At 38.2% G+C, this 21,972-nt stretch overlaps 1 protein-coding gene across 1 annotated transcript in view; it reads right to left on the bottom strand.

Annotated features, from left to right (window-relative positions):
* Nucleotides 1–21,972, bottom strand: part of LOC127571399 (phospholipase DDHD1-like) — a 52,099-nt gene that overhangs the window by 18,365 nt on the left and 11,762 nt on the right. The window contains 6 exon segments of the mRNA XM_052017727.1: nt 4,150–4,256; nt 5,630–5,742; nt 14,991–15,138; nt 16,850–16,978; nt 18,022–18,096; nt 18,099–18,122. Of these exon segments, the coding sequence (XP_051873687.1) occupies nt 4,150–4,256; nt 5,630–5,742; nt 14,991–15,138; nt 16,850–16,978; nt 18,022–18,096; nt 18,099–18,122 (596 nt within the window).

Here is a 21,972-nt window from a genome sequence, read left to right as displayed (position 1 = left end):
TGCCTGACCTGCTGAGTATTTCCAGTGTTTTCTGTTTGATGCCAGGTCAATCACCTGGCTCCACCCCCCTCCCCCCACCTTCTTATTCTGGCTTCTGCCCTCTTCCTTTCCAGTCCTGACGAAGGGTCTTGGCCCGAGATGTCCACTGTTTATTTCCCTCCATAGATGCTGCCTGACCTGCTGAGTTCCTCCAGCACTTTTTGTGTATTGCTCCAGAGTCCAGCATCTGCAGAATTTCTTGTTGTCACCTGTAACATTAACACAGTTTTTCCTCCCCCCCACAGCTGCAACCAGAGCTGTTGAGGATTTTCAGCATTTTCCTTTATTTCAGATTTCCGCAACTGCCTATGTTCACAGTCCCAGCACTGTTTCCACCACCCCCCACCCCACTACCATTTCATCTCCCTCTATTTGCACTCCTTCAGTTAGCTGTCATTAACAAGCATTCGTCACCCTTACTTAGAAAGTATCATCAGTATGCATGTCACCTGGACACTCTTGTCCCCCACCCTGTCATGTCATTCACTTGTATTCTCTTATCCTCTCTGCATACAGTTGTTTCCCACAACACCCCCCCCCCACCCCACTTTTCCAGTTCCGATGACAGGTTATCAACATGAAATGTTAACTCTGTTCCTCTCCCTACAGATGCTGCCTGCCCTGCTAAGTATCTCCAGCACTTTTTGTTTTTGATTTCAATAGGGTGTAAAATTATATTTAGCTCCACACGTCTCAAGGTAATGAAAGGTTGAGCAGTGTATATACTGGACGCCTCATGCACTACCCAATTTGTACTGATGCTCAAGAATCATTTTTATCCTTACCTACAAAGATAAAATATAAAAGAGAATTGAGGATGAAAACAAAGTGCCTGAATCTTTTCCCAGTTCTGATAAAGAATTACACCAGAAAGTTGCTCGTTCTTAGATGATGTTTCACCAGCTTCCAGAATTCAGTGTATTTTAGATAATTATCTACAGCCAGCTTTTGAATACAAAATGGCACAGTTTTTCTTCTAGTGGCAAAGTGACCACTGATCTCAAGGAAAGCTGCTTAAGAAAAATCCAAGTATCTCTGTGGCTCGAATGTCCCCTTTTATGATGTTGGTTGCTAATGTATCAATCCAATGAGATCAATGATGACCAGATTTAAACTGGTTGAGCAACCAATCACATTAAAGAGAGCAATCAGAAAGGAAAAAGTGCAATTTTTAATTTTTTTTAAAACACTTTATGAAGTACTGAAGTTAAGATTGGAACTTTATGAGCATATGATGAAATATTGTGAAACAAAAAATAAATACCTTCTATTAAATGTGATGGAATTACAATCCACATTAAAAAAGGATAGTACTAATTTTATGCAAGTTTGCTGAGTAAGTCTTAGTTCTTCTCTGCTTAGGCAGACCCTTAGTATGGAGGATGATTTGCTTCCACTCCAATTTTATGGGTTCTGAGGTGACTGATGTGACCAATGTAGGAACAGCAGATGCTTCCATAGATGGGGCAAGTGGTGCCTGGCAGGGCAGATGGATGGGGTAGATTGTTAGGTGGTGCACTCCTGTGTGATCCCGATGAATGGACTCCATGGACAATACCATTCTGAAAGCTCCTTCTCCACTTTGAGAGATTATGGGCGAGGGATTCCTAAGAGTCAAAGGAGGCTTTGAGCACATTCATGAATCTTTTCCTGTCCTTCTGGTAATGTCTTCCTGTGACAAGAACTTGGAATAGAGTATTTAGTTCAGGAGTCTATCATTGGGCAATTGAATGACATGGCCTGCCCAACTGAGCTAACTGAATGCAATTGTGGATGTCGGCCAGAGGGAGTGCAGTGATATTGGTCCACTTATCTTCCAGCAAATTTAGAGGATTTCCTCAGAGAGAGTTGGCAGTGTCCTTCAAGTGCTTAGAGGTCTCATTTGGACCTCATGGAATGTATACACCCAACCTATAGAAGAGTTCATCATTAGAACCTAACAGCATCCAATTTAATACATCCTTCTTTAAATTAGGAAAACAAAACTCTTTGCTGTACACTAGCTGTAGTGTCATCAAAGCCCTATATGGTGCCAGCAGGATTTCTCCCTTTTTTTTACTCCATCCCCTGTGCAATAAATTCCAGATTTAATTTGTCTTCCCAATTATTTGCCATAACCACATTCTAAATTTGTTTCATGTACAAGGACACACAGATCACCCTGTGCAACAGCAATCTGTAGCCTCACTTTACTTAAACAATATTTTACTCTTCTGTTCTTCCTTCAAGTGGATAACCTTAGTTCCCCACACTACACCCCATCTGTCCTGTCAAGAGCTTAAATTCATGCTATTTCAACCAATTTCCTTTTATCCCTTTGCAGAGGGCTGTGAAACAACAAAATAGGTGGAAGAAGGCTAAATCACTGGCAACCACCAGGATTTTCACTATACACATGGACATTAGAAGGTTGCAAGCATGTCCATTGTAAATGCCAATGGTTTTGCCATAATCACAGTTGGAAAATCTGGACAATACATTTTGAATGTTTTAAAAATCTAGTGGTCTACAAAAAAGATTGCATCATTCAGGTTTCACATTTCAAAAGAAACAACTTCCACTGAAGGACGTGCAATTATAAAACTTCCATATCTGATCAATTAACTTTAGAATAAGTCTTCACTTTACTCTAAACCAATCCCTACTTGGCAATAAGGCCAAACCTTACTGAAATATAAGGTCAAGAGAGGTAATTTTATTCTTACCATTTTTTTTTAACCTACAGTATATACATCTTTGTTGCTTAAACAAATGAACAGATTTGAAGAGAGGTTTACTGCATGATTGAACTTGAAATGGAAAACCAATTTTATTTATTGTGCTTCTAACATATCAATCTCATTTCATCTGCAACTGTTCGTCATCTCTTCTACTAAACTGATACTTCAAAGCCCTTAAAACCATGGCTGAGGCAGATCATACTGCAAATTCCAGCAGTGATTGGCCTACTTCCAAACATCATGCCAGTATCTGACCTACATAGTCTTGTACACTGCCTGCCTTACTCCTGGTAGAAACTTGCAGTATAGTTTTTAAAATATGGTTTTATTGGCTTAATTGGATTCAGCAGTTGTTATGTACTTAAGTTGTACAATACAGATATTGTTCTATGTTTTACGTTGGGGAATGAAATCACAGGTGCTATTTGATTTCAATGGGTATCATAGAATAGAAGTTTAGAATACAAAAAGGTAAACTCCATTATCTTTCAATTCAGTTTAATGTTTTTGACTGTGTTTTGAGTCCAATTTTTAAAATAATTTTTGGAATAATATTTAATTATTTAAGAACCATACATGTAGACGAGAATGTCTCCAGATGCTGGTAGATATCAGATTCATTTAAAAATTATTAAATATTCAAAGCTTTTACAAGTGGAAAAGCTGGGGCTGTGCAGGATTTTGCCCATTTCAATAGGTTTCAGAGAAGCTTTAGGGCATGTTTCCTGTGAACGGTTGCATTCCATGATAGAATTCAGCATGCTTCATGGATCCAGGATTCAGTGGGTATGCTCTCTGCATCTAGACCTGCTGGGAATGGGAATGGGACCGGTGTTTCTGGATAAAGAACTGTCTGTTGTTGTATAGGGTGGGGTGGTGGAACCAAATAATAAGAACATTCCCATGATATTTGTAAAAAGTGAACTCATGACCTGACATGTTGTCTCAGGAATAAATTGTTGATTTATGTTCTTTCATGAGTTGCTGGTATTGCTGCATTCATTGGCCACCTCTAATTGCCCCCTGAACTGAGTTTACTAGGGCACTTCAGAGAGCAGTTAAGAATCAACTACCTTGTTTTAGGTGTGGTGACATAAAAAGCCACACTGAATAAGGATCGCATGATTAGCATTCTTGAGGAACATCAGTAAACCAGACGTTTTTTTTAAACAACAGTCTGCTAGCTTCCTGGACACCATTACAAGCTTTTCACCCCATATTTAATTTGCGACTTTGAATCCATGAGCTGTTGTGGTGGGATTCATGTTTCCAGATCAGTAATCCTGTTTTCTGGAATATTAGCTCAGCAACTTAACTATTATGTTACCTGTAGATAATGCTCCCTTAAATTCATGTACTCAAGTACTTAAAAGACCACAAATTGACGTACCTCATCCCTGTAAAGGGGGCTAGTATAATACATGATATCCATGGCACTACTGTTTAACATGTCTCGAAGCCCACGTACTTTTATCTGGGTAATAGATTCAACTGTATCTGGAAATACAAAAAGTTAAAATACATATATGTTTCAGTAATTCAACAAAATTGTTTCAAAAGAAATTTAAATCTACAGTCCTGTTGCAATGAGTCTTATCCTTAACCAGGAACTTTTACTGTGTCTAACACCCATAGCAATAACAGTCTTCTGTTTCTTGTTCAAATGTCTGCTCTTCTTGTGTGGTAGAAGTAAATGAGCAGTGGCAGTCTATATGTATGTTTTTGTGGAGTGGTAGTGGGTAGAAGGGAACAAACCATTCTTGTGTTCTCAGGTTCATTTGTTTTTTTTTGTTCTGATTGTGTTCTTTCTGTATAGTTTATGCTTTTCTTGTGAATGTTATGTCTCTGATGCTGCTGCATGCAAGTTTTTTCATTGTACTCGTGCATATGATAATAAGCTCGACTGACTTTGTCATTTAACATCCAGAAAATCATCAGGAGCTGAACTTGGGATTGTAATTTTCTTTCCTACGCATAGACATTTTGCAAGCAGTTCCAGATCACTTTTTATTATGTGGAGCTACCCATGAATTGAACCAATGTTTACCTTCTTCATCATCAAGATATCAGTTTCCTTTCAACCAGTTTTATGCAGATAGGAGCAGTTTGTAGTGATCAACTTTACACAAAACATTTTTGCTTAAGATGTTCCTTTAACATCTATATTTTGTTCTAGACTCTAATAATTATCATTGGGTCAAAAAATTACATAATTATTACTGCTTGTAACAAACTGCATAGGAAACAAGATCCACAAGCTCTGACCTGCAACATCACTTTAGGCTTCAACTTGGAGACCTTCACTGCAATCTCATTAAGTATAAGTTCATCTGAGCACATAACCCAGACTGGAAATCCAGTACATACTGTGGGAGGAGTGCAGCACTGGGGGCATATCTTAGGGGTAAGATATTAAATAGCTGGTTGAAATAGTATCATTTAAAATTTTGTGGGGTCCAAGCCAAAATTTTATCCTTCAACCATGATCACCTTTCAGCTTGTGGAAGCTTGCTGGTGAAATTGGCCCTTTTAGTCAGATTTACTTGCCAATGTCAGATTGGATTTAACCATTGGAAGTGTCACAAAATGGAGAGAGGCATTTCATTTGAATGTGAAGGGAGCAGAAAACTGTAACCCTTATGCTACTCCCACAGTTTACAAAGCAGTAATCTGGAGAGTACAAGGGACCAGAAAGACAGGGTCAGGTGGAAGAACAATCTTGATTTTAAGTTTCTAATATATGCCAGAAATAGATATGTGTTTCACTACTATCCACATTAGTATTTAAGAAAATAATACACAAATTCTAGTTCAACCCAGATCCACAAGAACCCCTTAACCAAATAGTACTCCTGTTTACTTTTAATTACCCCCATCCAGGCTGAGCTTTGATCTCCACTCCACAGGTAGAAATTCAACATATTCCAAATTGGTGGCATAAGGAAAGTGTTTTTCTTCAACTTTCCTTGCAGCTTCTCGCATCCTACCAAGTATAACAGAAAATCTTGTGAGAACATAGTAAGTGAGAGCATAAAGGAAACAAGTCATACTATCAACATATTTTTAAATTTTCTATCTTTTGCCTTGGTACCATTTGGCAAAAATAAGCTGAAGTAAATCGTATTTAACTATATACTGTATATTCTCATCACAGCTGATAACAATATAAAATTTATAGTGAATCGCGTTAGGGTATGTGTGTACACTATTTGAACTAATAATATTTCAATTGTTTATTAAGTCCAGAAATATGATTAATTTTATTTAGGTTGAATCTAAAAAAAGGAATCTTTGTCCATCTACTTTTCTATTGAAAACATGTATTCTTATTGATAGTTAATCATGATTTTCTGCCAGAAAATACCTGTTTTTAAATAAGGCAAATAGAAGTTAAATAATACTTAAGGTAGTGGGCCAGAAACAAGGCATTTTCATGTATCTAATGTTCAGTTTCAGTGCTCAGAGGAAAAAAGAAATCAAGGGGGAAATAAAAGCCTTGCCATTGTCAAAGACTATTCTGAGAAGCAAGATCCTTGGTGCTTGATGTGTAATTCATGGCACAGATTGTCCACGTACAAGGAAGCTCCATTTCTACCAAAATATTGATCAACAATACGCTAATCTGTATTGTTGATCAAAGCAAATTAGGATATACTCAGCCATTTACTGCCTTTTCATCTACCTTCAAAAAGGACATTAGAGCGCATTGCAAGGAAAGCAGGTTTCATTCTCCAAAGCCAAATTGTGGGTTATTTCAAGTTTGTCATTAAAGCTAGGTCTGAGTTCTCAGCAAATAAATTCTTGTTTTAAAATTAGTATCAAATGAAAAAACAAAGCTGTTTTAAGTATTCAGGAAATGAGGAAATAAAAGTCGAAAATGCTAGACATACTCAGTTAGCCTGACAGCATCTGTGAGAGAAAAGCAGTTAACGTTTCAGGTTGATGATCCTGCTTTATTAAGAAATATGCATTTCTAGTGTCACATCCCTACTATTCGCACATCTGGAAATGAAACCACTTGTTTATCAAATGCTGATACTACGATTGTAAGAAAGTACAAATTCAGTTCATCAACCAAGATGTCATGATGTATTCCAGAGGCTGGTGCAAAGTATACACAAATCTCTGGATCATGTTATTATCTACCTAGATAATGGGCAGCAGAGTTTCACTTTGTGTGGTTCCTTTATAGGACAGGATGGTGACTCTAAATCTGGGACAGTAAATAGTGTAGCAACCTAATAAGCAACACTTCTTATCATGCAACTAAAGATATTTTGGTTGAAATAAATTAACGTCACGAAATAAACAAGTCTCGAAATGTATTTGGAAAAATTACAATTCAATGTGTCTATTTTAAGGTACATGTTCATTGTTCTCCAACTTACCTCATTCAATAACATTAAATTAGAGGAACCAAAATTTGGTTTGGGCCAATATAAAATTTAAATAATTTCATTAATATTGATAGAATAAAACAAAATTCAAGTGCTTATTCGCCTCAAATCAAAAGCGTTTCCTTCCTTTTAGCTCATTGTCACTATTAAGGTACAATTAACCATCTATACAGTAATGTGACTAATTAACAGTTTGATCACAAACACTGAAATAGTGAATGTAACTTGTCATTTTCTTTTCCACTTCAATTCCTTGCCTTTAATATTAAATTTTATCTTTTTATTTGAAATATTTCTTACTTTCTATTAAAAACTATTTCAAACTTTCCTGCATTGTTGTATCCATTCACCTTCAGTTATGATATCCTTTCCTACCCATTAAATTTTTTTTGCTTTAGTCTTTCTAGTATTAACTGAGTCCTGAGATGGAACGCTCCAGGGTAAATTCTGCCAAGTACTGCCGTGGAAGCAGTGGAGCCAAAAGAATGCAGCTAACAGAAGAAAATACTATAAGGTTCCTACACAACAGGTGGATTTATTTTTGTACAAACAACAAATGGAACATTTTCTTGTTTTTGCCATCGCTATAGGTTAACAGAGAACAATGCAGTGCCTATTTTTATCCAGTTGCTACTGCCTTACTCCATATGTTCTGCAGAATGCAAAATGACAGGAATCAGAGTACAAATCTCTTTCTAATTTGCAATGTGACCCAAGGCAAACCCTGGATGGTGTGTGCATGGGAAGGGGTGGGGGGAAAAAAGAACATAGAACACTACAGCACAGTACAGGCCCTTCGGCCCACAATGTTGCGCTGACATTTTATCCTGCTCTATCTAACCCTTCCCTCCCACATAGCCCTCCATCTTTCTTTCATTCATGTGAATAAGAGTTTCTTAATGTCCCTAATGCATCTGCCTCCATCACCTCTGCCAGCATTGCACCACCACTTTCTGTGCAAAAGACTTCCCTCTGTCAGCCCCCCCATACCTTCCTCCAATCACCTTAAAATTATGCCCCCTCGTGTTAGCCATTTTCACCCTGGGAAAAAGTCTCTGACTGTCCACTCGATCTATGCCTCTTATCTTGTACACCTCTATCAAGTCACTTCTTATCCTCCTTTGCTCCAACGAGAAAAGCCCTAGCTCACTAAACCTACCCTCATAAGACATGCTCTCCAATCCAGGCAGCATCCTGGTAAATCTCCTCTGCACCCTCTCTAAAGCTTCCACATCCTTTCTATAATGAGGCGACAGACTGAACACAATACTGCATGGTGGTCTAACCAGAGTTTATAGAGCTGCAACCTTACCTCGCAGTCATGAACTCAATACCCCGACTAATGAAGGCCAACACTCCATACTCCTTCTTACCAACCCTATCAACCTGCGTGGCATCCTTGAGGGATCTAGGGGGAGGGAGGGGAAAGAAGAGAAGGAGTGTTGCATAAGGGGTAGTGGGGACGGTGGCAGAGAAACAGAAATTATCAATTTGTTGTTTTAAAGTTACTATTCCTTGTTCTTCCCTCCATTACCATGCTACATAGATAAAGATCAGTTTAAAAAAACAGATGGACACTTGTTGGAAACTCTGGCATGGTTAGTCTAGCTTTGTCATGCATTCCGATTGCATTAAAAAGTCTTTTCACTTCTAATCACAGCGTATGAATTACTACCAATGCAAAGGATTATCCCAAAATCATTTGAGTAGAATTGGGAATGGTACATGGTTCGACAGTTGCTTACAGCCATATATATTTGCAGCATACAGTACAGAAAAGCCACAGTTCCCTACATTAGCTCCAACACATTTTCAGCCTAGGAACTGGACTGCAATCATTCGCACAGATAATTTATTAAGCAGCTGATTTTCACAGAAGAGGAAGCACAATGAGGATCACAAGTAGTGCTCACCTGATATTAAACTTGGATGAGAGCAATGAGCAGAAAGCAAAGCAGACCTAAAGACTTCCCAGATCCACTACCTATCCTATGTAACACCCCATGAATTGCCACTGAAATTCTACTAAAGAATGTTGCCTGAAAAAGTATGATTATGTCACGAACTAGCTCTGCCCCATCCAACAGAAGTCCTCTAGCCAACGTGCATCATTCGGGTGGCTCAACAATAACCATCCTCAGCATCCATCCAGATAATCATCAGGGAAAACAGCATAATCTAGTTCACTGGCCTTTAGACAACTAATCAGAACCCTAACACTTTCATAATCAAGTGTCAAGAGTGCAAGAAGCTCCACCATTTACAGTAGTGCTGGCTTTCCATGGCCTAAAGGAGCAGCAGTTATTTGGATCTCCAATTGTAACAATTTAGCCCAAGACTAAATTGTTTTGATGTCAACTGAACTCATGCAAACTAATTATAATTAACCAGCAGCTCTTGCGATGCCTTTAATGTTCTTCAATATCTGTGCGAGACATATTTGCAAAGAAATACGTAATAAAAAAGGCAACCTTCTTCTGATTAGCTCATGGAATTTGGGTCCAGAAGCAGAGAATAGACACAATTCAGTCCATGCAGCCACCAAGAGCAACATGAAGGATACGAAATTTCTTCAAGATGTGAGGCTGACAGCAATAGGAATTATGTAGCAAATCCAGAACTGCCAAATTAATCAGGCAATGCAAACTCCGCGAGTACCTTACAGAAAGGGGAAATTGCCCTATTTGAAGCCTAGCAGAAAGAAGAGTTCCAGGAGGCAAGAGCCGAGGGGATGGAGACAATAAACATGGCAAAGTAGCTCCAGAAACATCAATACAGTGAGGATGAGGTGTAGTAGGATTAATAAACTATAATTGTATTCATATCTTAAGACGTATGAGAATTATGGCTGCTTGAAATACTGATTTTAAAAAGCGTTCCTTCAGGCCAGAACAGGCCACACCACTGCTTTTCCTGAGCTGGGTGCTGTGTGGTAATTGCTGTGTCTGGAACTTAATTGGATTCTATTATGTTTGACTATGGAGATGATGGTCAATCTTAATGGGAAATGGGAAGGCTGTCTCAAACAATGAAGGTGATACCTGCCTTTGTCTCACCCAATGCAAAACGATTAGCTGAACCTGAGGTGTGAGGCTGCTCTTTGTCCATCTGCAGTAGCCCTTTGTCCGTTTCTGCTCAACCAAGAACTCCGGCGCCCTGACTCATTAAAGTGTGCGTGACAACGTTTGTATAAATTACTGTCTGCCCCCTCGGTACCTCGGAGGACTGCGCCACAGACTCTGCCTGAGAGTAAGGAGGTTTCTCCCTAGTGATATATTGCTAAATAAACGTGTTTGAATTAACCTGTGGCACTGTGAGATTTACAGCAGACGGAAGTGGGACTTCAAATCGGGTTAACAAGAAGGAGGTTCAATTCCAAAACATAATACTTGAATTGTACCATCAGAAATTCTGCAATCCACATATACCAAAAACCTAATTGGCAATTGAGGTGAAGAGAGTGAATTCTCGGGATGATAGATGGGGTATAAATTGAGTGGACTGTACTGTTGGATGACATTGGAGCTGCACTCAACCAGGCAAGGGGAGAACATACCATCATCCTAACTGATATGCTTTGTAGACGTCAAAAAGGCTCGCATGTCAGGAGGCGAATTGCTCGCCACAGGACACATAGCCTCTGACCTGTTCTTGCAGCCAGAATATTTCACTCCCTAATGATAATGGCTGACCCGATCAGCAATACTGTCATATGTACTTCCTCCAGCTCAGTGTCCTTTTCTTTGGGAAACTTGGACTGTTCTGCACAATGAAAGGTGTTTTTAGCTGAATGTATGAAAAATACAATACAACACACTGAACTCTGAGTGACAAATTATGTGTGTTTAGGAACATATCTAAGCAGTCAATTTTTCCAAGAAGAAGAAAAAGAGAAAACTAAGTGATTGCAATTCTTCTCAGGTATTTGGGGATGGGGAACTGGTCCTTTCATTGGGTTCATTCTTCAACTTATTTGAAAATAGCTTTGAAATTGCTGTTTGTCTCAAGAATAGTCCATTCAGTTGAAGTTTTTCCAACTAATCAGCTAGCTTTTCCTTCCATTTCAGGCACTAAACTCACTACCAATCATAGTTCATTTACTAAGCTACTAATCATTTGGAGGATTAGTACTGTCCCATTTTCATTTAATTTGAATATGGGAGGGAAAAAAAAGTCCACTATTCATCTGAAGCATCAATATCGTGTGTATATCAACTCAACAGGAGTTCGTTTTCTCAGAATTTTTAAGTAGATTTGATTTATTAATGACACCAAACTCTAGACTATTAACTAGTCCTAAACTGCTCTGTTGGTGAAACAGGAATAAGTAACACTTGCTTCACAAGCAGTCATATTTTTCTGAAGTACTAATTTACCATTCTTGTAATGAACATTCTTTCCTCAAATTGTTGAAAATTAAATAAAATGTTCCTCTTAGGAATATTTAAGGAAGGCTTGTAGTGTGAAGTGTCCAAAGTACATTTGGCTTAAACTATGTAAATACAGAATAACTGGTTAAAATGAGGTGAAAAATATATTGTAACCAATCGGAAGATTTAGCATATTGTTTCTCAAATAAAGTAAAACAAAAATCATTTGGAAAGGAGAATAAATTTAAAATATTGCAGTAGAAGAAAATGTCTGATAGCTCAGTTGTGATGACACAAACATCAAATGAGATTATAAAGATAGAATACAGGCTTAGTAATAGTAGAGTCAGAATGAAAAAATACAAGATGCAGTGCTTGAATAAGAGCTTGAAGGATAAGTATTTCCAGATTTGGATAGGATATTTCACCTCTCATTACTGCTTCAGTGTTAGTATGCTGCAGAGATAGCAAAGATTCAGTGGGGTTAACAATTATTAAGTCTTTTTTTCAAATTTTAGAAACTTCAAGCATTGCAAAATAAGTAGGACAGTTACCAGTTATCACAAGTGGATGTTAAGTGCAAGGGCCCATTCTCTCTTGTGTTTCAGTGAATGACTCAATGATGAACGTGCATTTTGCAGCTCAGTGAATGAAGTTGGACGACCTTGGTTCTAAAAATGGAGGCAACTTGGTTAAGTAGTTTCCATCGTCCTGCAGATTAGCTTCACTTCAGCAGGATGCTTGTTGAAAGCGAGGTGCAGCTTTGCAGTAAGAAAGATGATAGAGAAAACTTTTGGGTAATGATACAGAATGGCTTGACAAACCTGCACCAAGAATGAGTTTTGCACTAATGGACTATGACCTCACGATCTACTTTGTTGTGACTTATTGCACTGCACTTTCTCTGCAGCTGTGACATTTTACTCTGTACCATTATTGTTTTTACCTGTACTACATCAATGCACTCTGTACTAACCCAATGTAACCGCACTGTGTAATGAATTGACCTGTACGATTGGTATGCAAGACAAGTTTTTCCACTATACCTCGGTACAAGTGAGAATAATAAACCAATACCAATAAAACAAATATCCTGTCTACTACATTGTCATCCAACAGCAAAGCTTTATGACAAGACCCTAGAAAACATGGAACTTTTCCCTCATTCTAGGAACCATATCCTAGTGAAAGCAGACATCAATGATGAAATGCACCACCGCCTCAGTGCAGCAGCACAGTGCAAGGAAATGAGTTTGAAGATCAAGGCCTCTAGCCCTGCACAAAGCTCACATTTACCAGACAGCACTGATCCCACCTCTCCTGTACACTTCTGAGACATGGATTACCTACAGCAGACACTTCAAAGCATTGGAGAGAAGCTACCTATGTGGTTTCACAAAATCCTCCAGATCCATTGATAGGATAAACAAACCAACATTCAGTCCCCTCTCCAAGCCAACACGTCCAGCACAGAGGCTGCACTTCAAAGCATTGGAGAGAAGCTACCTATGCGGTTTCCACAAATCCTCCAGATCCATTGATAGGATAAACAAACCAACATCAGTCCCCTCTCCCAAGCCAACACGTCCAGCACAGAGGCTGCTCAGTCAGCTCCAATGAGCAGGGCATATAGTTGTAAGACCGACTAGACTCCTGAAACAGGTACCCGATTCAAGAGCTCCATTTATGACAAGAAATGAACAGGTGGACAGAAGAAAGGATTCAAGACTGTACTCTAATCCTCCTTGTAAAAGTGCAACAACCCCACAACTCATGGGAATCCCTGGTCAAAATGGGAGAAGGAGCATTTGAGATAGGATTGAGAGTCCATTCATCAGGAGCACACGGCAAGCACAGCTCAAACAACAGGAACGTAACAATTCCCAAATTATCAAACCTTACACCCCATCAAGCACCTCCTGCCCCTCCTGTGGCAGTCTGCAGGTCCCACATTGGCCTTATCTGCCATGTCAAAAATCTAGAGTGGAAGCAAGCCATCCTCAATCCAGGGGGTCTCCAGGGGAGAAGACCCAGGACAGAACCACAAGTGGATCTGGATTATTTCCAAAAATAAGAGATATGGCATCTTCACGGCTGTGCTTCTGCCGCAGTCTACCAGAACTACTAAACAATTCTTTTCATGGAGAGGCAAGAGAGTGATGATCTTTCAAGTCACTGAGTGCAAGAATAGCAAATATCCTAAATTTTGCTTTTGTTTTAAATTCCCACGCAGGGTTTTTAAATGTCAGCTAATTGTTGCAGTTGAAAAAAAGCACTGTACACTAGACCAAGATTAAAAATACTGTACATTCGAACAAGAAAAAAATGCTAATGGCTAAACCAAGGCTTAAAACCAAAACATCCATTGCTGTAGCTGCTGACAAGGCAAACAAAAATAGGAAATGAAATTCAACATATACAATGCTTGAGAAGTGTTAGCAGGAAAAATTAGGACTAACAACTGCCCTTATTAAACGTAGGGATGCATTGCCAGGTGTTTCACAGGCATACAATCAGACAAAATTCACACAAAGAAATGGAATTAGATGGGCAATTCATAACCTGCTCCTTTATTCAAGCTTTAAGACCTGTAGGGAGAAGGGAGAGATTTAGAAAGAGATTTGCAGAACATGGAGCCAATGCTGCTGAGGGTATATCCATCACTGGCAATGTTGGACTTGGGTTGCTTAGAAAGCCAGGGAATGAGAAATTCAGTGTCTTCAATTACAAAGCTGACGGCAGTTAGAGAAATAGGGAGGGCAGGATTATGAAGACATTGAGTTATAGCTCTAACAGCATTAATTTGGAAGCTTCTAAGGCCAGTGAATGCAAAAGGTGATGGTCAGCAAGATTTGTTGATGGCAAGGATAGAGACCATACAATTTTAAGAACCTGAAGATTGTGGAGAATGGACAAGAAAAAGCCAGCTAGAAATATGGATGGAGTTTTGGCAGTAGAAAGTGATTGCTAGCATTAATAACAACACAGTAAAAAGAAAGCATACAAAGAAATAAAATGCATGAAAATTAATAACTAAAGATATCAAAAAGGTGAAAGGGGAGATGGATCAACTATTTAAAATCAAATGATGAAACAAGGAAAGTAAGATAAATTTTTGTAACAGATTTCTGAACACTTCTGTATTTTTTTCTACAGATTATAAATACGTTAGGAGTTTGTTTTGATACATGCCCATAAGAGAAAGAGATTCCAAGATTTTTTAAACTTTATGGTGTGCCACAGAATTAAACAGTTTACGTGTAAACACTGATCCCTTCAAGTACAATAATCAACCAGTGAGCAAACTCTTTGATAAAATACAATACTGAAATAAGTTTACATTAAACTTTCAAAGTGGCCATTTGTCAGTTTGCACATTAGAAATTAGAATGTGCTTAGTAAATTCTCCTGGAATAGTTTATTTCTTCATAAATTGTGAGTGCAATGATGGAAAAGCTACTTACATGCCTGTGTTTTTGATGATACGACCTTGGTCCATTTTTTGCCCTATTCCATGTACAACAAAGACAATGTGGGTAGGGATTGGAGGTTTATCTTCAAGTGAGGATTCTTCTACATATCCTCTATGAAGTCTTGTTCCACTACTTGACGCTGCATTGACAAAAGCAGATAGTAAATATGCAATTGTAGATATATGTATTGTGTTGATACTAAAAAGCTGGCTAATAAAAACATCACTGGCTCATTCTACCAGCTGCAAAGCTATCTGATACTTTGTCACTAAAAGCTTACTCCTCAAATTAGATGTGGGGATGTTGGGTAGCTCAAAGAATTTCCAGAAATATGTCTTAATAGAAATGTAATAACTCAGTTTTTCCCCAGTCTCTTCTAACATTTCCTCACTATTGTCTACAGGACTTAAATAAAAATGGGTTCAATGGCGGGCTGAATGGTCTGACATGGCCTCATGACAGCCAGCAATACAAGTCTCGACTAGTATTTAGATGGTTATGGAAAAGTTACTTCTTCCCCGCCTTGAGTGCCTATGGAGGTCATGCCAATAAATCTAAAGTTGTTACATCTCTGTGTATGTGTCCCTCAGGATTTCCAATATTTATTCACTAGAGGCCACAAAAGGATTAAGTTTCCAAGTTGGTTCTCTCCACTTTGCCAGCCTGTTCATTAACTCCATCCAGTGAACTGTTCCACTGCTGCTCTTGAACTGCTACAAGATGCTGCAAGAGTACATTAATTGAACTCTGCAACACATGCTTTCTGGACAAAGCAGAGCAATCTCTAAGTCAGTTTCTGTGATGCGCAGCAACCATTTTGGAGAGAAGTTTTCAGATGCCGAAATTCTTTACCATGGACTCAGCTGCCTGGGATAGCTATAACCTAGCTGCTGAGTGCAGTAAACTGCTTTCATAGATTTTCACAATTTGAGTGGGTAAGGCAAAAAATTCAGAAGTACAATAGATTGTTAACCATGCAGATCAATTTTATTATCATCACAAAATCCCTTTTTCCCCAGAAGATCAAGCAAACTTTGCATTTCAGAAGTTCAAAGCAGTTTCAATATCACAATTTCGGAAATGAAATAAACATATTACATAGTGCTTGAACTCTAAAGTTGATGTAACTTATGGCTTACAAATTGGTTGTGAAAGATATACAAGAAAACAATGCTTGACTATAATCGCTCAAGCTGTCTTTATCAAATTTGCATGTTTGGAAGACAAAGAATTTAAGTGTGCAATTTTGGAAACAATTTGCCAAGCAGAATCACACGACAGGACTCTGACCTTAAATCTGCACAAGTAGACCATTTTCCTAAACGAAAAACCTGACTGGCACCTCACCGATGATAGGAATCTGTTTATTCCAAAACTAATAATAAAAAAAAGGATACCACCTGCTCTGCAATCCCATAGGCTGAGTTTTAACCCATAAGGAGATAACGGCAGGCAGAGATTAATGCAATTGACCATCTTGGTCTGCTGGACAAGGGAGAAGGGAGATTGCTTTACAGTTGTGAACCAGCCACTCATTCTGGGTTCGTGAAAGCACAGAAAACTGAAAGGAGTAGGAGTGGGGGGGGGGGGGGGGTGGGGGGGAGAAACAGGAGAGATTGGGCCTGCCACAGCTGAACTCATCACTTGCTCGCCTGCTCACAAGGATGTTGTGCCAATGACTGGGGCAGGAGTAGAATAGCACCATGCTTATTGAAAACAAGGATCATCCTAAATCTTTGATTTGAATCATTTGCTCCCATTTAAGGAATCCAAACCTCATACTCTACAAGCAATCTTATATTAGAGATTAAGATATTCACATTCAACAACAATTTTTAACCATATTGTACCTTTTGAAAATCCCAATTTCTGGGTAACTGTCCTTGCAATTTTTGATGTGGTTGCGTCACTGTACAAGTAAACTTCATCCACGCCATACCAGTCCACATGGTTGCGGCTCAGCTTTAAGCTATGTATAGCTGTGACCAATAAACACTTCAAACATTAATCAAATATAATATCCCATTCTTATAAAAGCAACATGTAAAACAATGATTATATATGAATAGTAAGAAAAGGTTAATTATGCTACAGTAATCAGGGAACATCCCAAATCTGGGAAGTTAATATTACGTAAATACAAACGAGAGCACGCACTTCCTGGACTGAAATATTTCCAAATTTCTTGCACAATTGTAATTGTAGAAAAGATTTTGGTCCCTCAGCAGATGCGCAGCAGAGTTGTGGCAGGGATGTTGGGAGGAAGAGAGAAAGGAAAAAAAATACACTTCTGAAAGACCATCAGAGCCAGATAAATGGCTCCTTTTCACAGATGTCCTTTTTCAGATTTCAGATGGATATACTCAGAAGCAGCAAGAAAGTATGAATTAAGTCAAACTTGTCTACTGGAGGCAGCTCAATAATGTGAGCAGAGAAATGTTGCAAAAATAAAGTCATAAGAAAACATGTGGTGGTGGAATGTGCCTTTCTATGCACAACAGAGCTACTTGTCCATTGCTGCAAAGTTGTCTTGGCAGTAGAAAATCTCCAGCTCTCCAATCAATTACAATGCATTACATCCTGAACGGATCTGTTACATTAGATGACGAGCAATTATAGATTATGAAGTTGAACAGATCATGATGTGCAGCTCTGTTTGTAAAAGGTTCTATGCCAATTTTAAGAAACTCACCTTAGGGTTCCTACTTCTACTAAACTAATTTACTCGTCCTATAAAATTCTATAAATTTACTGGTGGAAGCAATGCACTAAAAGCAGGTGACTCTAGGTCTCAGTCCACAAATTTCCTAAAGGTTGCAACTGGATGCCCATGAGAATGAATTCAAGGACCAAGTATTTTTAAATGGGCACAACATTGAAAGCAGCAAGGAAACACTTTCAAATTCAGAAGCAGTTCCACTTGGGCACTAGTGTAGGTTTCAGCAGCAGAGGAAGAGAGTAAGTGCTAATTGAAAGCTCTTCTAACTAACAGTATAGGTGTATAGAATAATCCATACTATACCTTGGCAACACTTTCTTTTGTAACATGCAGTGTCTGCAATTTTCTTATATCCTCTCCATTTGAACAGAAAGGGAAGTAGAAGGGAGGGAGTTGGTAGAAAACTAACAAAGCAAAAAAAAAGGTGGAACTTCATGGATATTGTGAGCACTCTACTGATCTTCAGAATGTATAGGTTTCAAATCAAACCATGTTCTAGGCTCTCCAATTAAAACAGTTTCCAATAATGAACAGGAAACCATTCATACCATTTTTCAAATACTTGCACCATATTCTGAATTATTTCTAAAAAGACAAGTGCAAATTACTGACAGGGGATACAAATGTTACTTTGCTTCAAGATCCATATCTGAAGCTTTATGCTCTTACTTTGCTTGTCACATTATGACTCCAATTCAACAATGGCCAAGTCACTAGCAAATAGTCCAAAATAATGATTCACAAAAAATCTGTATTGTAAGCTTGAAGATCTGCTGGCAACAACTGATCAAAATAGCCATTAATCAAAACCATATAATTAGCACACCAATAATCCAATTTAGAGCATTATCCTTAGCCATCTTGATTTCAACTTTTCTAAATAATACTCACTGAAAGAAAGGAATTGCAAGCAGGTTATACCTGCCCATCTGGTGCAAATAAAAAAATATTTTGATGAAGCTTTATACAAAGTGTTATATATATAAATTGTCATTTAACATCCAAAATCTTCCATTAAGTGGAAACAGAAAATACTGGAAAAACTCAACTGGTCAGATGGCAATCTATGGAGGGAGAAAGAGTTAATGTTTCAGGTCAATGATATTTCATCGATGCTTTTTAATCCGATTTCTTCCCCTTCTGTTCCCTTTCACCAGCAGCCAGGTTCTCCCAAAAAAGAAGTAAATTCAGTGAGTTAACTGACATTTCAATGTATCCACACTCAATGAGGACATCTTTTTTTTCCCCCAAAGAAAAAGGACATTGCTTTAACTTTCGTCCTGCCTTGTAATTTCATATTGTCGATAAAATATTTTTAAAATCTGCACAATATAACAACAGGGTTTTTAAAAAACAGAGCAAACTATGAAGGTAAATGGTTGCAAGTTAGCAATGATAGATGAGAAAAAAACATTTTAAAAAGGCACATGACAGTAGATAAGCAATGGGCAACATTTAAAGAATTAATACATGGTTTAAGGAAATGCATATCCCTTTAAGGTATAAAAGTAGCCCAATCATGGCTACTATTAAAGGTAGAATTCGGAAAATTTACAAGTTTAAAAGGACCAAAGCACTGATTAAGGAAAGAGGATACAAAAGCAGTCTGGCAAGAAATACAAGAATGTTGAAGTTTCTTTAGATACGTAACAAGGAAAGATCGGCCTAAAAGGTAAAATGGGTCCCTTTATAGGCTGAGACTCAAGAAATTGCACTGGAGAATAATGAAGTTGCAGAGAAATTAAACAAATATTTTGTGTCAGTCTCCAGAAAGCCCTCTGTGAAATTGCAGTGAATACAAATCTAGTGTGAGTAGGAACCCAAAAAATTAGCATTAGCAAATGGTGAATGCACTAGCTGTCACCCTCCAAAATTCCATAGATTCTAGAATGGCTCCCACAGATTGGAAGACACCAAAATCGTGGGATTAAATTTAAGAAAGGAGGGAGAGGGAAACAGGGAACTATAAAACAATTAGCCTGACAGTGGTATTAAGGAGAATGCTTGAATGTATTGAAGAGGTTAAAAAGCTATTTTGAAAATAATGATAGGATTGGGCAAAGTCGCCATGGAATTATGAAAGGGAAATCAAATTTAACAAGTCTCTTGCTTTTGTTTTTGGAAGTTGTAACCAGTAAAACAAGTAGAGGTAAACCATTTGATGTGGCACGTTTGGTCTTTCAGCAGTCTAAATCAATGATTTGGACAAGAGAATTAAGTACATCATGTCCAAGGTTGCTAAAATTGAAAACTGGGTGACAATATGGGGCTGCAAGGAGGCAGATGGAATATCATGTGGGGAAAAGAGGCCATCTACTCTGGAAGTAAAAAAGTGAGAGTTTGAAAGGTATGAGGTTCAGAAGGATTTGGATGCCCTTGTATGTGAAAGTTAACATGCAGCTACAGCAAGCAACTAGAACCTCACTGAAACAAAAAATTTTGGGAGAGCTAAGTCACCGAATCTATTTGAGACAAAGGGGGGGCAAATGGATAGGTTTTTTGGATTTTAAGGAAGTTGAAGTACCCAAGGTTAGTGCAGGAAGGTGGAATGATTTCATCGGCTTGTGGGGTTGGTGCAAGGGGCTGAATGGCTGACACCTACTTCTCATTTATGTTTTTTATCTGACATGGTCACAATTGAAAAAACTGACATGGTCAGTGAAAATGGTTCAGGAAAGAAACCTCTTCTACCTCCGCCCCCCCCCCCCCCCCCTCACCCCACACACAAAAACAAAGCAAGTTCAGCTTTAGAGTTCATTACTGACAAAGGTTCTCGAATCTGAACCGTTAACCCCATTTCTCTTTCCACAGAAAGTGCCCGATCTGCTGAGTGTTTCCAGCACTGTTTTTTTTTTAATTTCAGATTTCCAGCTTCTATCGTTCTTTTGATTTCTGAAGCTAATTTTATTCAAATCAGCAGGTAAGTAACAACTTTAAAAGGAACAAAATTTCTCTGGATGGCAGATTAACTTTCCATTTTAAGCAGCTTCTCAGAAAGAAATCCTAGGTTACGTTGATTACTTCCCCTCAAAAATGTTCTACTTTTCAAATGATGAAAATGAATAAGCCACAGGAACACACAGCATCTCGTTCTCCAAGACTACAACTCTTTCTTCACCCAAGTAATAATAATCCTGTCCACAACATACTGCAATTTATTCCTCAAAAGGACATTCAGATGTGCAGGTATTGAGAAAAAGCAACACATCTGATAAAAGCTCCCTCTACATAATTATGGAAAGAAAAGCTGCAAGGGCTGGTTGCATCCTGATAGGATTCTATTTTAACATATACACGTTGTAATAGGTGCACGACAGGCTCAAGGAGGCTATTGAAATGACAGAGGTGTAGAAGATCGTAAAACGTGTAAAAAAAATCCACAGCAATGGCAAATTAAATTATAATCGGAAAACTAGATGGACAAGTGTTAACTAGATAGCGCCTAATTTAGAACTAAATGTCAAGTTCCAATTTACACCAAGAGGAATGAAGACCAGATGAACAAGATCTCGAAATCATTAATAGCTGGATGCTGTAATGGGGAACAAGATTCTTGCTAACTTAATGAGCCAAGCAGGGTTATGACTATAGTCATTTATCTTAATAAAGACCCGAAAGTAAAGATTGCATGACCTAGAAATATTAAAAGTGTAAATAGCTGTATATAGACCTATACAGCTATATAGGCTATAATGCCTTTCAAATTCAATTGGTAGAAATGCATTTTCCCATATTTGTAACAACTTTAAGGGGTCATAGCACTTGGTGTTCCACCTCTCCATCTAATCAAACAATTTCACAAGAAACCAATATTATATCTTTGATAAATGTAATTTTTTAAATGCAGTTTTGGTTTTGTAGGCTAACAACATTATCCAAAAGGAACTATATGCAGGGGAAAAATATACCTTTCTTAGGCTGCAGAAATGCAAGAAACTGGGTTAGATTTATTTGCCCCTTAGTATTTTTGTGCTTATTATTTGGAAGGTTTGTGTACACGCTACATGCTACCTGAATGAACCTCCCGTTGCAACTGCAACAAAATATCTTGCTCAAGTCATTCCATATTCAATGACCTCAGACCTTCGAGAACATTGAAAGAGGATTTCTAGACGAAATATGCTGGGTCAAGTATGATATATTGATCAACAACAAGAGGAACCAGTAATTTTGTTAAACGCTGTTAAGAAAGGTGGGTTTTAAGCACCCATTCTGTTGGCACAGTAATTAACACAATTGATTCCCAGAGGACAC

This window comes from Pristis pectinata, chromosome 1 (genome assembly GCF_009764475.1).
Source record: "Pristis pectinata isolate sPriPec2 chromosome 1, sPriPec2.1.pri, whole genome shotgun sequence".
In the NCBI taxonomy this organism is placed as follows: domain Eukaryota; kingdom Metazoa; phylum Chordata; class Chondrichthyes; order Rhinopristiformes; family Pristidae; genus Pristis; species Pristis pectinata.
The sequence above is the reverse complement of the archived record's forward strand: the minus strand, read 5'-3'. Positions and strand labels throughout refer to the sequence as shown.